The sequence below is a fragment of the Haliotis cracherodii genome, unplaced genomic scaffold (assembly GCF_022045235.1).
Source record: "Haliotis cracherodii isolate W230 unplaced genomic scaffold, xgHalCrac1.p SCAF_2, whole genome shotgun sequence".
NCBI lineage: Eukaryota > Metazoa > Mollusca > Gastropoda > Lepetellida > Haliotidae > Haliotis > Haliotis cracherodii.
The window spans coordinates 42,807,645-42,820,326 of record NW_027266275.1 but is presented as its reverse complement, the minus strand read 5'-3'; the positions used below and the strand labels follow the sequence as shown (position 1 = coordinate 42,820,326).

Here is a 12,682-nt window from a genome sequence, read left to right as displayed (position 1 = left end):
ATAGTTAAGATTTTTGTTTAAAAATTGGATGACATTAATTTGTCCAAAAAATGTAAAAAGTTCAGAATAAATATATAAAAAAGCATCTCATATGCCAAAAGTATTAATCATTTGGCTACTAGTGAAGAACATATTTCTCAGTATGGCATTATGTCCCTTATGTTCTCCTAATAGAGCCACAGAGGAGAAAATATGTGAGGACTATGTAACTTCCGTTGTCGCCATGAATATGCAGATGATCTTGTTCAGGTTGATAGAGAAAGTTTCCTTGGGGAACTGCAGGTTATATCATTATCCATTGATAGATGGGGGTCGGGCAATATTAAAAAAGAAGCCAGAAGTAAGTATCATCGCGTTAACAACACCTTACTTACAGCAAACGGAACATTCCGAGGAAATTGTTATTGTTTACGAAGTGAGCACTTCCTGGTTACTGATTTGCATTAATAGACAGCCGCAAAGAGGCGAGTCCCCCGTGAACTTCCGGAAATCACAAATGCTGCGATACTATAAATGCTGCAGTACTACGGGTCCGAGTATACCTCTCTCATCTACAATATCCCCACATACGAGGGGTGTTCATTAAAGAGTTCCCCTGACCCATTTCCGATGGACCTAGTGGAATGAAACTTGGCATAGGTATTAGTCTTTCTCCACATAGGAACCACCAAGATTTACACACTTCTCCCATCGTTTTATGCAACTATGGAGACCTCGCTTGTAAAAGCCCTTATTTTGCGTCTCAAACCAGGACTTGACTTCAGAAATCAGTGTTTCATCATCTGTGAAACGTTTTCCCTTCAAAAATGACTTCCATGGTTGGAAAGAGGTGGAAGTCAGATGGTGCAAGGTCAGGAGAGTAAGGAGGATGTGGAAGGATTTCATAGCCACAGGACCGCGCTTCTGTACTGGAGCATTGTCTTGCAGGAGACTGACACCCTTGGTCAGCATGCCGAGCCTCTTAAGCTTGATAGCGTCCCACAAAATCAGCAGCAGTGAAGCATAATAAGCTCCTGTAATTGTGGTACCCTTTGCCAAGAAATCCATTATCACTACTCCGTGCTGGTCCCAAAACACCGTAAGCATGACCTTGCTTGCAGAGGGTTGTACACGTGCCTTCTTTGGGGTGGTGACACCACATGCTTCCATTGCATCGACTGAACTTTAGTCTCAGGATCATAGTGATGGACCCATGTTTCATCCTGTGTGATAAGTCTGTCAAAAAAAATTGCCTGGTTTATTTGGCACATGTCCAAAAGATCCTTTGAGCAACTGACTCGTTCCTGCTTTTGGAAAGGTGTGAGCAACCTCCATCCCCATATACCTCCCTCATGTTCTTTATCCCCACATACCTCCCTCCTAGTATACCCCCCTCATGTACTATATCCCCACATACCTCCCTCCCAATATACCCCTCTCATGTACTATATCCCCACATACCTCCCTCATGTACTATATCCCCAGATACCTCCCTCCCCATATACCTCCCTCATGTACTATATCCCCACATACCTCCCTCATGTACAAATCCCCAGATACCTCCCTCCCCATATACCTCCCTCGTGTACTATATCCCCACATACCTCCCTTCCATATACCTCCCTCATGTCCCATATCCCCACATATCTGCCTCCCCCATATACCTCCCTCATGTACTATATCCCCACATACCTCCCTCTCCATATACATCCCTCATGTACTATATCCCCACATACCTCCATCTCCATATACCTCCCTTATGTACTACATCCCCACATACCTCCCTCCCATATACCTCCCTCGTGTACTATATCCCCACATACCTCGCTCATGTACTATATCCCCATATACCTCCCTCTCCATATACCTCCCTCATGTACTATATCCCCATATACCTCCCTCATGTTCCATATCCCAACATACCTCCCTTCTCATATACTCCCTCATGTACCATATCCCCACATACCTCTCTCCCCATATACCTCCCTCATGTACTATATTCCCACATACCTCCCTCTCCATATACCTCCCTCATGTACTATATCCCCATATACCTCCCTCTCCCATATACCTCCCTCATGAACTAAATCCCCACATACCTCCCTCTCCATATACCTCCCTCATGTACTATATCCCCATATACCTCCCTCTCCCATATACCTCCCTCATGAACTAAATCCCCACATACCTCCCTCCCCATATACCTCCCTCATGTACCATATCCACATCTACCTCCGTCCTCATCTACCTCCTTCCCCATATACCTCCCTTCTCATATACTGACTCATGTACCATATCCCCACATACCTCTCTCCCCATATACCTCCCTCATGTACTATATTCCCACATACCTCCCTCCCCATATACCTCCCTCATGTACCATATCCCCATATACCTCCCTCATGTACTATATCCCCATATACCTCCCTCATGAACTACATCCCCACATACCTCCCTCCCCATATACCTCCCTCATGTACCATATCCACATCTACCTCCGTCCTCATCTACCTCCCTCCTCATCTACCTCCTTCCTCATATACCTCCCTCCTCATATACCTCCCTCCTCATATAACTCCCTCCTCAGGTACCATATCCACATCTACCTCCGTCCTCACATACCTCCCTCCTCATCTACCTCCCTCCTCATGTACCATATCCACATCTACCTCCCTCCTCATATACCTCCCTCCTCAGGTACCATATCCACATCTACCTCCCTCCTCATATACCTCCCTCCTCATCTACCTCCCTCCTCAGGTACCATATCCACATCTACCTCCGTCCTCACATACCTCCCTCCTCATGTACCTCCCTCCTCATGTACCATATCCACATCTACCTCCGTCCTCATATACCTCCCTCCTCATCTACCTCCCTCCTCATGTACCATATCCACATCTACCTCCGTCCTCATCTACCTCCCTCCTCATCTACCTCCCTCCTCATCTACCTCCGTCCTCATCTACCTCCGTCCTCATCTACCTCCGTCCTCATCTACCTCCCTCCTCATCTACCTCCCTCCTCATCTACCTCCCTCCTCACCTACCTCCGTCCTCATCTACCTCCCTCCTCATCTACCTCCGTCCTCATCTACCTCCGTCCTCATCTACCTCCCTCCTCATCTACCTCCCTCCTCATCTACCTCCCTCCTCACCTACCTCCGTCCTCATCTACCTCCCTCCTCATGTACCATATCCACATCTACCTCCGTCCTCATCTACCTCCCTCCTCATCTACCTCCCTCCTCACCTACCTCCGTCCTCATCTACCTCCGTCCTCATCTACCTCCCTCCTCATGTACCATATCCACATCTACCTCCGTCCTCATCTACCTCCCTCCTCATCTACCTCCCTCCTCACCTACCTCCGTCCTCATCTACCTCCCTCCTCATCTACCTCCGTCCTCATCTACCTCCCTCCTCATCTACCTCCCTCCTCATCTACCTCCGTCCTCATCTACCTCCCTCCTCATCTACCTCCCTCCTCACCTACCTCCGTCCTCATCTACCTCCCTCCTCATCTACCTCCCTCCTCACCTACCTCCGTCCTCATCTACCTCCGTCCTCATCTACCTCCCTCCTCATCTACCTCCCTCCTCACCTACCTCCGTCCTCATCTACCTCCGTCCTCATCTACCTCCGTCCTCATCTACCTCCCTCCTCACCTACCTCCGTCCTCATCTACCTCCGTCCTCATCTACCTCCGTCCTCATCTACCTCCGTCCTCATCTACCTCCCTCCTCATCTACCTCCCTCCTCATCTACCTCCGTCCTCATCTACCTCCCTCCTCATCTACCTCCCTCCTCATCTACCTCCGTCCTCATCTACCTCCCTCCTCATCTACCTCCCTCCTCACCTACCTCCGTCCTCATCTACCTCCCTCCTCATCTACCTCCCTCCTCACCTACCTCCGTCCTCATCTACCTCCGTCCTCATCTACCTCCCTCCTCATCTACCTCCCTCCTCACCTACCTCCGTCCTCATCTACCTCCGTCCTCATCTACCTCCGTCCTCATCTACCTCCCTCCTCACCTACCTCCGTCCTCATCTACCTCCCTCCTCACCTACCTCCGTCCTCATCTACCTCCGTCCTCATCTACCTCCGTCCTCATCTACCTCCGTCCTCATCTACCTCCCTCCTCACCTACCTCCGTCCTCATCTACCTCCCTCCTCATCTACCTCCCTCCTCATCTACTTCCTTCCTCATATACCTCCCTCCTCATCTACCTCCCTCCTCATCTACTTCCCTCCTCATAAACCTCCCTCCTCATCTACCTCCCTCCTCATCTACTTCCCTCCTCATATACCTCCCTCCTCATCTACCTCCCTCCTCATGTACCGTATATGACCACGGATAAGCCGACCCCGTAGATAAGCCGAGGTGTTTACTTGACCATTGAAATGATGTGACCCACAGATAAGCCGAACCAGGAAGTGAAAGGCAAAAAACACTGCAAAGTTGGACTGCAAGACATGTGCCGGTACTAGCAGATATTCAAAAATATAAGATGAAAAACGTTGTAATTATATTGAAAAAGTCATTATTATTGCTAATAAATATTTAACAAACCAGTCATCCACTTTCATAATGTGGGAAGCTCTTTCTCACGTTTTTTTTTAATCTCATAATAATTGTTATATGTTGCCATCAACAACAAGCGCCATTTTGTGAATCGGTGTATATAGAATAATAACCCGTGAGAAAATATATCAGCTAGAGCGAAGACTCGCAGTTTGAATTCAGCATCCTAAGCATGGGGTTTTCGTTTCAAACTCATGATGAGAATGTCAGTCAGTGTTGTTGTTGCATTAGGTGTTTAAGAGGTCGCCTTCTGCCTAGGCAATTTCGGCTGACCTGTCCCTCTTTGGGACTCCTGTGTGTGAGAAGGGTTCACATGTCTATTGTGAGTTTGGTGTTCACATAATTTCTGTTTTTGCATTGATATGATTTCTTTTTTCTTATATTGATATGATTTCATTTTTATCCTTGGCTGCTCTGTTTATATACGTTCGAGCAGCTGTCCATCTCTCAGAAATAGAGTTAGTTTGGCCTTCGCTATTGCATCTCTTGGCTTTAAGAGATCTATGACAGATAGCGGATCTAACTGCAATTCTTGTTTTAACCTAGCCCGGGCTGGGGCATGGTCTTGACATTCTAGTAACACGTGGTCGATGGTTTCAGCCTGATTGCAAGATGAACAAACCTTGTCATAGTGCTTTCTGTGACCAAGTCTGAGGCGTGAGATAGCAATTTCAATTTTCCTTTCATTTGAGTATGAGTTTGGCTTTTGTTGGATCTTGGGTTGAATTTTGTATAGCCATCTGCTGATCTTACTTGCGTCCCATTCGGCTTGCCATCTTTCTGCTATGAAGGCTTTGATTTTGCCTTTTATTTCTAGTTTACTAAAGGGAATAGGCTGTATATACGCTTTGTCTAGAGCTAGCTTCGCCAGTGAGTCTGCTTTTTCATTTCCATGAATATCTATGTGAGAGGGGATCCAACACAGATCCACCTGTTGCCCTTGGTCCGATAGTTTTGCATATTCGTATAGAATATTGTTGACTGTGTTTGGCCTGGAGTTTGAGTTTCTGCTACTGATGGCCTGAAGTGCACTTAGCGAGTCTGATAGGACGACTGCCTTTGCTTCCGGGAATTCCGGTATGAGTTTGAGTGCATGATGAATTGCCTCCAATTCAGCCGTGAATACTGACTGACCATCAGGCATGCGAACTGAATGTGCTTGGGGTTTGGAGCTGTGGATATGGATCCCGTAACCAACACTGTTGTTGATAGGATTCTTGGATCCATCAGTGTATATATGGGCCCAGCTGTCCCAGGTAGTTTGAATTTTAGTGATAGCTACTGATCGTAGTAGGGTTGGGTTTTCTCTTTTAGTGACTTCTGATGTTAAAGCAGTGTCAACTTTGTGAGTTTTTAAAGTCCAGGGAGGGTGTAAACCTTTGTAGTGACTTTCTGGAGGCTGAATGTCATCGCAATTGTGACTTCGAATGAGTTCACGTACTAATATCCCAGATGGCTTTAGTGAGGGATTTTTTCGAGCTAGGGCTTCATCTCAAGTGTTTTTGTCTTGCCATATCTTTTTAACCAAAGGGTTTGATGTTTGTCCCCAGAACGATAATATTGCCGGTTCTAGTGAGGTGCCTGTCGCTGAGCCTGTGGCTAGGATTAGTTTATTAAACTAATCTCTCGAAATCAAAGGAATTAAGCCCCTACTCCCAACACGATCGCTAAGCACCCACAACTTGAAAATGTTTGTGTAAACAACATGACGATACCAATCGGCCAGTGCTCATTTCCTTGTGTACCGTGTTGCTTTTTAAACACAGTGGTCACCGTTTGTGACGTCACAGGAAACAGCTGATCACATGTTTTTGAGAATGGTGAACGAAATAACTCGCCTATACAGTTGTTTATTTGCCTCTTTCAATAAAGGTAGACACTTGTTCACTATCAATTTATGAACTTTGCAAAACGTACGTATATAGCTATTGGCACTTTCATCTGGGGATTATATATTATAGCTGTGAATTACATATATTGTTAGATATATACATGTAAAGATTGTGGAGTTTATGAAGAACGATAAACTTTGAACATTCAATTGAAAACTTATTATCGGAAGTAGTAACATGCATAATATTTTTTTAATAATGACAACATTGGTGTATAATAATGACTTTATTGATAATTTATAACAATAATGGCTCTAGTCGTGGCAACTTCCAAACTGTCTGGAAGTTGTAATCGGACCGTCATTCAGGCGATGTTTCTGACAGATCACGATCTGAAAAATACTATCATGAAAATGTATCCCGTGGATAAGCTGACCCCTTTCTACAGAATCTTTTTTCTGGTCCTCAAAATCCAGCTTATACGCGGACATATACGGTACCATATCCACATATACCTCCCTCCCATATATTTTCTCCCCAATATACTATATCTTCATATACCTCTCTCCCCATGTATCATCTCCCCATATACCGTACTCTGTCACTCTCCCTTGTCAAACTGAGCGCGAGGCCCGGCTTTTACTCGGCGCGACTTATGTAAACAATGAACTTTAATCAGTAAAATATGCATATTAAAATAAAATTAATGACACCTGAAATAGAGAACACAAATAATCCTAAAGGTTAGTGAGTGCATTTTGTCCCGTTAAGCGTACATGATAAGTGGAAATATAAAGCCTTAAAAACATCATTGAAACATAACATAACAATGTAGCAAGCTCTAAATTGCATGTGTTGGTTCATTTTACAAAAACCTGCTTACCTCTTCCAAGGACTGATCAATTTTCTGTCGTATCTCGAGGTTGGTCCATGGTTGAAAAGCCAGAATATTCAGCTCAGGTCTGCAGATCAATTACCAACATGTTATCATGAACAGAAACAGTTGTGTCCCCTCATGCATTGCTTGGCTGCAGCCCACACCTGTAGGTGTGTAGCTCAGCAAATTTAAATTGAATGACAAAAACACAGGATTTTGTTGGCTGGTTTATTTGTAAATCATGCTAAAGTTCATGCAAACTCTATGATTATTGGGTACCTATATCTTTCATTGCTAATGTGAACGATCTTGGAGTGTACATTGCTTCAAGACTTTCAATGGAAGTCCATGTAACTGACATATGAGCAACATCGGTAATGTGCGCCATCTCTTGAAATATCAATGATGTATTAAAGGGTCTACTCCATCACACCAATCAAATGTGGTGAGAGGGTATGTGCCTTCTAGATGCCTCAGATGAGCCAGCAGCTCAATGCTATTCACACCAGCAACAGATTAATAACGATTATTGTGGTAAAAATGTACATCTCTTTCATATTGATATAGTAAACTTAAATCAATTAATGTTAACTGCAAAAAATGTGGACAGTGGATTTTGGACAATGTTCAACATATTCCAAATAAGTTACATTCTAACGACTCAAATGAGCTGGGAACTCCATTTATTTATTTCATTCTTTAAATAAGCATACTTTAAATAAAACCCAGAAGATTCCATGCTGTTTATCTCAGCAGTTTCTTCTTTTTAAACATTTAATCACTTGGTATCAAATAATTATCTTTTAATAATTTAGATACTCCTGTTGGTTTTTTTTAAAACAAAATATAATTTCTTTTGCCAGAAAAAAACCCATAAAGACATTGCAAAGTTCTATAATGTGTAGATCTATTTCATTCATAAATTACTCAAAATGTATGTTTAAAAGACAAATGTTAAAACCCTTTGTCCCACAGGATTCTAGTAAAATCCTAGATATTTTTTTATATTTGTATACTTATTTTCTCAATGCATTTACTGCTTGTTCTTGGACAGAGAAAAAGAGCTTGTGAGAGGTCTTGCTGAAGAAGAGGTTATTCCAACTGTTTGTGTGGCTAACCCTATCACACAGCTCTCATGTGACCCCGGAAGTAGTGCCATCACTGAACAGCACATTACTGCTAAAACAGTGCATCTGAAGGCACTGAGGGGTGTCAGCTTTCAGCAATGGGATGGCCACTCCAGATGAAGTAATGCAGGATAAGTATACAAACAAAAAATATCTAGGATTTTACAAGATTTTTTAACTTATCCTGCATTACACCTTAATGCATCTAAATCAGACCGTATGGCGGAGGGCTGTTATTCATGATGTCCAGGTATCATTGCAGTAAAAGAATTAAACAGGATTAAAATCTAATACTGACTTACCGAGCCAATGCGTCAAAGGCCTGGAGGATGAGGACACATAGCCACAGGGCCATTGTATTAGGACTGAATTCAGCCGCTATCGGACATAGCAGGAGCTCCTGTTCGTCCTTAGCCAAACTATCGATAATAGAGACAGGATAATGAAGGATCAGGCTGTCCTGGGAGCTGATTTTTGGCAATGAATTTCCAGCACAGCCTAAGATGAACAGCTCCATGTGCTCTTGGCTCAAATCTGACACAAGTGATGTCGAGTGCATATAGCTCACTCACTTGTGCCACTGTTGCTAGAGCCCAAATAAAGATGGTCTTTTTTATGAGGTTGTAGTATGAAGCTGAGTGAAGCTGTTCAAACGGTGCACCCCTCAGCACCCCACTGTCAGATCCCAGGAAGGAGGTCTGAACTTGGCCTTCTGATCTTCCAGACGGAAAGAGCGTAATAGCGCCTGTAGCTTCAGAACCTTGGTCATTTTCCGATCTTCTGGAACTGCCAAGATGGAGTTAAGGGCCACAAGGTAGGTCGTGAGAGTACAAACCTTCAGATGGTGTTTGTGTGATGGAATAGTAGATATTCCACCAAGATTGGGGGTTACACAGTGGCAGGAACCTGGTGTTATTCCTTGTAGAAACTCTTGAGGGAACGCCACTTGTTGTCTTAGAGGCCCTGGTAGAGGGTCTGATTTCTCTGAGCTCTGAGAAGAAGCCTCTCGCCAGCCTTCAAGGCGCTATCAAGGTCAGATCGAGGATCTGCATCCAGTGAGACACCCAGGATGAGCGCCTCCAGTTGTAGGTTGTTGATGTGCCACTGTTGTTGAGTGGCAGACGACAGCCCCGAGGTGACTTGACCCTCCAGAGGTGCTCCCCATCCTTGGAGTGAGGTGTAATGAAATTGTTCGCTCGGTCAAGGAGACGCAGTCTGAGACTGTCCGCCAATGGAGATGTGGCTTTAGGTGGTCCAGGAGGACACAGGAGACTGACTGGTACTGGCTCCTGATGTAAGGGGTGAGAAACACTTGTATAGGGCGGAGGTGAAGCCATCCTCTTGACGTCAGGTCCAGCGCTGATGTGAGGAGATGCTTGAGCTGCCGGTCATTAGTGGAGAGTTGTTGTATCACAGCGAGGAGATGGCATTGGATTCAGCGCCTCATGACCCTGGGTACAGAGAGGTCACAGCCGGTCTGAAAGTGGCGTCTGATAAATTGGAGATAGTATGCAGGGGTGAGCTCCAATTTCTGGAAATTGATAATCCAGTCCAACTAATGAAGGAGGCTGTTTAGGAGGCAATCATTGATGTACATCTCAAATTGGGCACCCCTCAAATGAAGGTAGGTGGCTATTGGCTTCGTAATGCATGTGAATAGCCACGGGGCCGAAGAAATTCCAAATCTTAGACTGCTCATTGGTAGTAGACTCCCGCGAAGAAAAAGCGGAGGAATTTCATGTCAATGGGTCGGATTGGTACATGCAGGTAAACGTCTTAGATGTCTAGGCTGATCAGGACTTCTTAGGTAGCCTGAGAGTGGTCATCCGAAAGTATGAATCATACAATATTTGTCTTTGTCCTTCTTAGGGACCAGGAATATCAGTGAGTAGAAGCCTGGCGTTATTGTCGGCATGTATGTAATCTCTGTGGCCATTTAGTCTAGCAGCATATAAATGTAGCCGCTGTTTGTGATGTATGGGTCCCCCAGGATGTGCCAGTTCTGCCCATTCTAGCCAAGTTCTGCCAAGTTCTCTCTCCTACAGGGGTTTCTACGCCTTGAACGGCTGGGGGTGGGAGTTCCCAGTCGTAAGTGTTCGTATTTGGGCTTGCAGTCACCCCCTCAGCCACGGGGATGGTCACAGCATGGTGCTGACAGAGGAAAACTCTTAAGGCTCAAACTGTGCACGGAGAAGTCGTTCATCCTCGTCTTCGGATCCCACTATTGTTGATAAAGGGGGAAGGATGAATGATCTATCCGGCTGTCCTGGGAGTTGATGTTTAGCAGACTTCAATACCACATTCAAATCCCAAGCTGAGGGATGAAACTTGGCACGTTGATCTTCCAGATGAAAAGGCCGCAAGACAGATTGAAATTCTGGGATCGCAGTCATTTTGCGTTCCTTTGGAACTGCCAACACCAAGTTGAGGGCTACCAGATATGTAGTTATTGAACTAACCCTTGAGGTGATGCTTATTGCGGAGGTGGAGAAGTAATTCAGACATAAACTTTGGTGACACAGACATAGGATCCTGTTTTTTATCCTTACGAAAAGATCCAAATGAAACACATTTAAAATCATCAAGGAAGCGTGTCAATGGTCTATGGGCTAAAGCAATAGCCTTCGCCACTCTAGTAACGAGCTGGGAGTGGCAACAGACTTTGGGGATGAACCGGTAGGTGTGGCCACCCTGGGAGTTCAAGAGGGTCGCAACTGGCAAGATCTCGAAAGATCCATGAACCAATTCTGAGCCATACACCAAGGCGCGATCAAAAGCAGTGCTTGATTCGGTGTGTTTTTGATCTGATGCAGAACCCTAATAAGTAGTACAGGTGGCGGAAAAGCATACACGTTTAGACCTGTCCAGGGAACGCTGAATGCATCGACCGCCCAAGCCAGAGGGTCGGGAGATGTAGGTCCGCAGTTGATAATTCTCGCTGGTGGCGAATAGGTCGATAAATGGCAGGCTGAAGCTGGTGGCGAATAGGTCGATAAATGGCAGGCTGAATCGCTGGCACACCAGAGTGAAGGCTTTGGGGTGGAACATCCACTCCATGGGAGCCATTTTGTCTGGTTTGCAAAGTGTGTCCACCAGGATGTTGGTACAACCGGAGATGTGCTGGATGATGAACCTCATGTGCAGTCGATCCACTAACTGGAAGAAATGAAAGGTCTGAGACAGCAGGAATGCCTGTGGGCATGTTGGGTGTGTCATTTTCTCAAAACCCTGATATATACAGCGAAGTCATGAGGGGGGGGGTGTGTGGGGGTGTGTGGGGGCAGTGACGCCGTGTCCCTGACCTTGACCAACATTCAGAAAGCACATGGGTCCAAGTCTCGCATTAAATCCAATCCCTGCCAATATCATGACGCTAGGTCCACCGCATGGATCCCTTTCCACGTTTCTGTCAGCGAAACGATCACCTTGACGCCGCCAAATTCTGACTCTTCCGTCTGCATGGGAGACACAAAAGCCACTTTCATCAGAGAAGATGACACGCCTCCACTCATGATGACGCCAATTGCAATGACCCTGTGCCCACTGAAGTCGTGCTAGTCGATGCCGTGGTTGGAGAACAGGACGACATGCTGGTCGGCGACATCTGAGGTAGTTGGAACGGAGACGTCGGATCACAATGTCCCGGCTAATGTGTCGATTATGTGTTCCTATGGTCTGTCGAGCAGTAGGAGTGGTAGGTCCAAGAATCGGCCACAATTTTATACCCACTACAGTTTGTGACAGTTCGTGCAATTTCGATTTTGCGAGAAATGGGTGCATGATACTCACTCATTGAAATGTTGCGTTTTGGCGATTCGTTTTTTATGTTGCGTTTTTACTCGGGGCTTCCAAAATGCAACCATAAATATTGATAACACCATCAGGCTTCACTACATGCTAAAACTTGTATCAATTATTTACCTATTTGCTTACAACCACTTGCGTTTCTTTTGCGTGTGAGTATAAATTCAAAGGATTAGACAAGTGTTGTAAGCAGAATAGACACACATGTCATCAAAGAAATATAGGCATGTAATTGTAACTCTAAATCTTTAGAAAGGTTTATGAGAAAAAATATGATACAAAGAGTATAATCACACAGTTAGAAAGCACAGAAAGAAAGGTATTTAGCCCATTAAACAAGAGTTAAGATAGACATATTGAATTATCAAAGACATGTCAAGATGACAAAGTGGCAAAAACAAGATGGTACAACACACGCAAAGTAAGCGCCAGGAAAGAGCCAGAGTCAGGTAATAATTACACTAACCTAAGCCTGAA

General features: G+C 44.9%; 1 protein-coding gene across 4 annotated transcripts in view; it reads right to left on the bottom strand.

Moving 5' to 3' along the window:
• The window catches only part of LOC139468128 (sorting nexin-14-like), a 90,383-nt gene that overhangs the window by 66,417 nt on the left and 11,284 nt on the right, over positions 1 to 12,682 (bottom strand). For all 4 annotated transcript variants that reach the window (XM_071249886.1, XM_071249888.1, XM_071249887.1 and 1 more), the window contains exon 4: positions 7,281 to 7,359. In XM_071249886.1, coding sequence (XP_071105987.1) covers positions 7,281 to 7,359 — 79 coding nt within the window. The remainder of the gene's footprint in view (positions 1 to 7,280; positions 7,360 to 12,682) is intronic.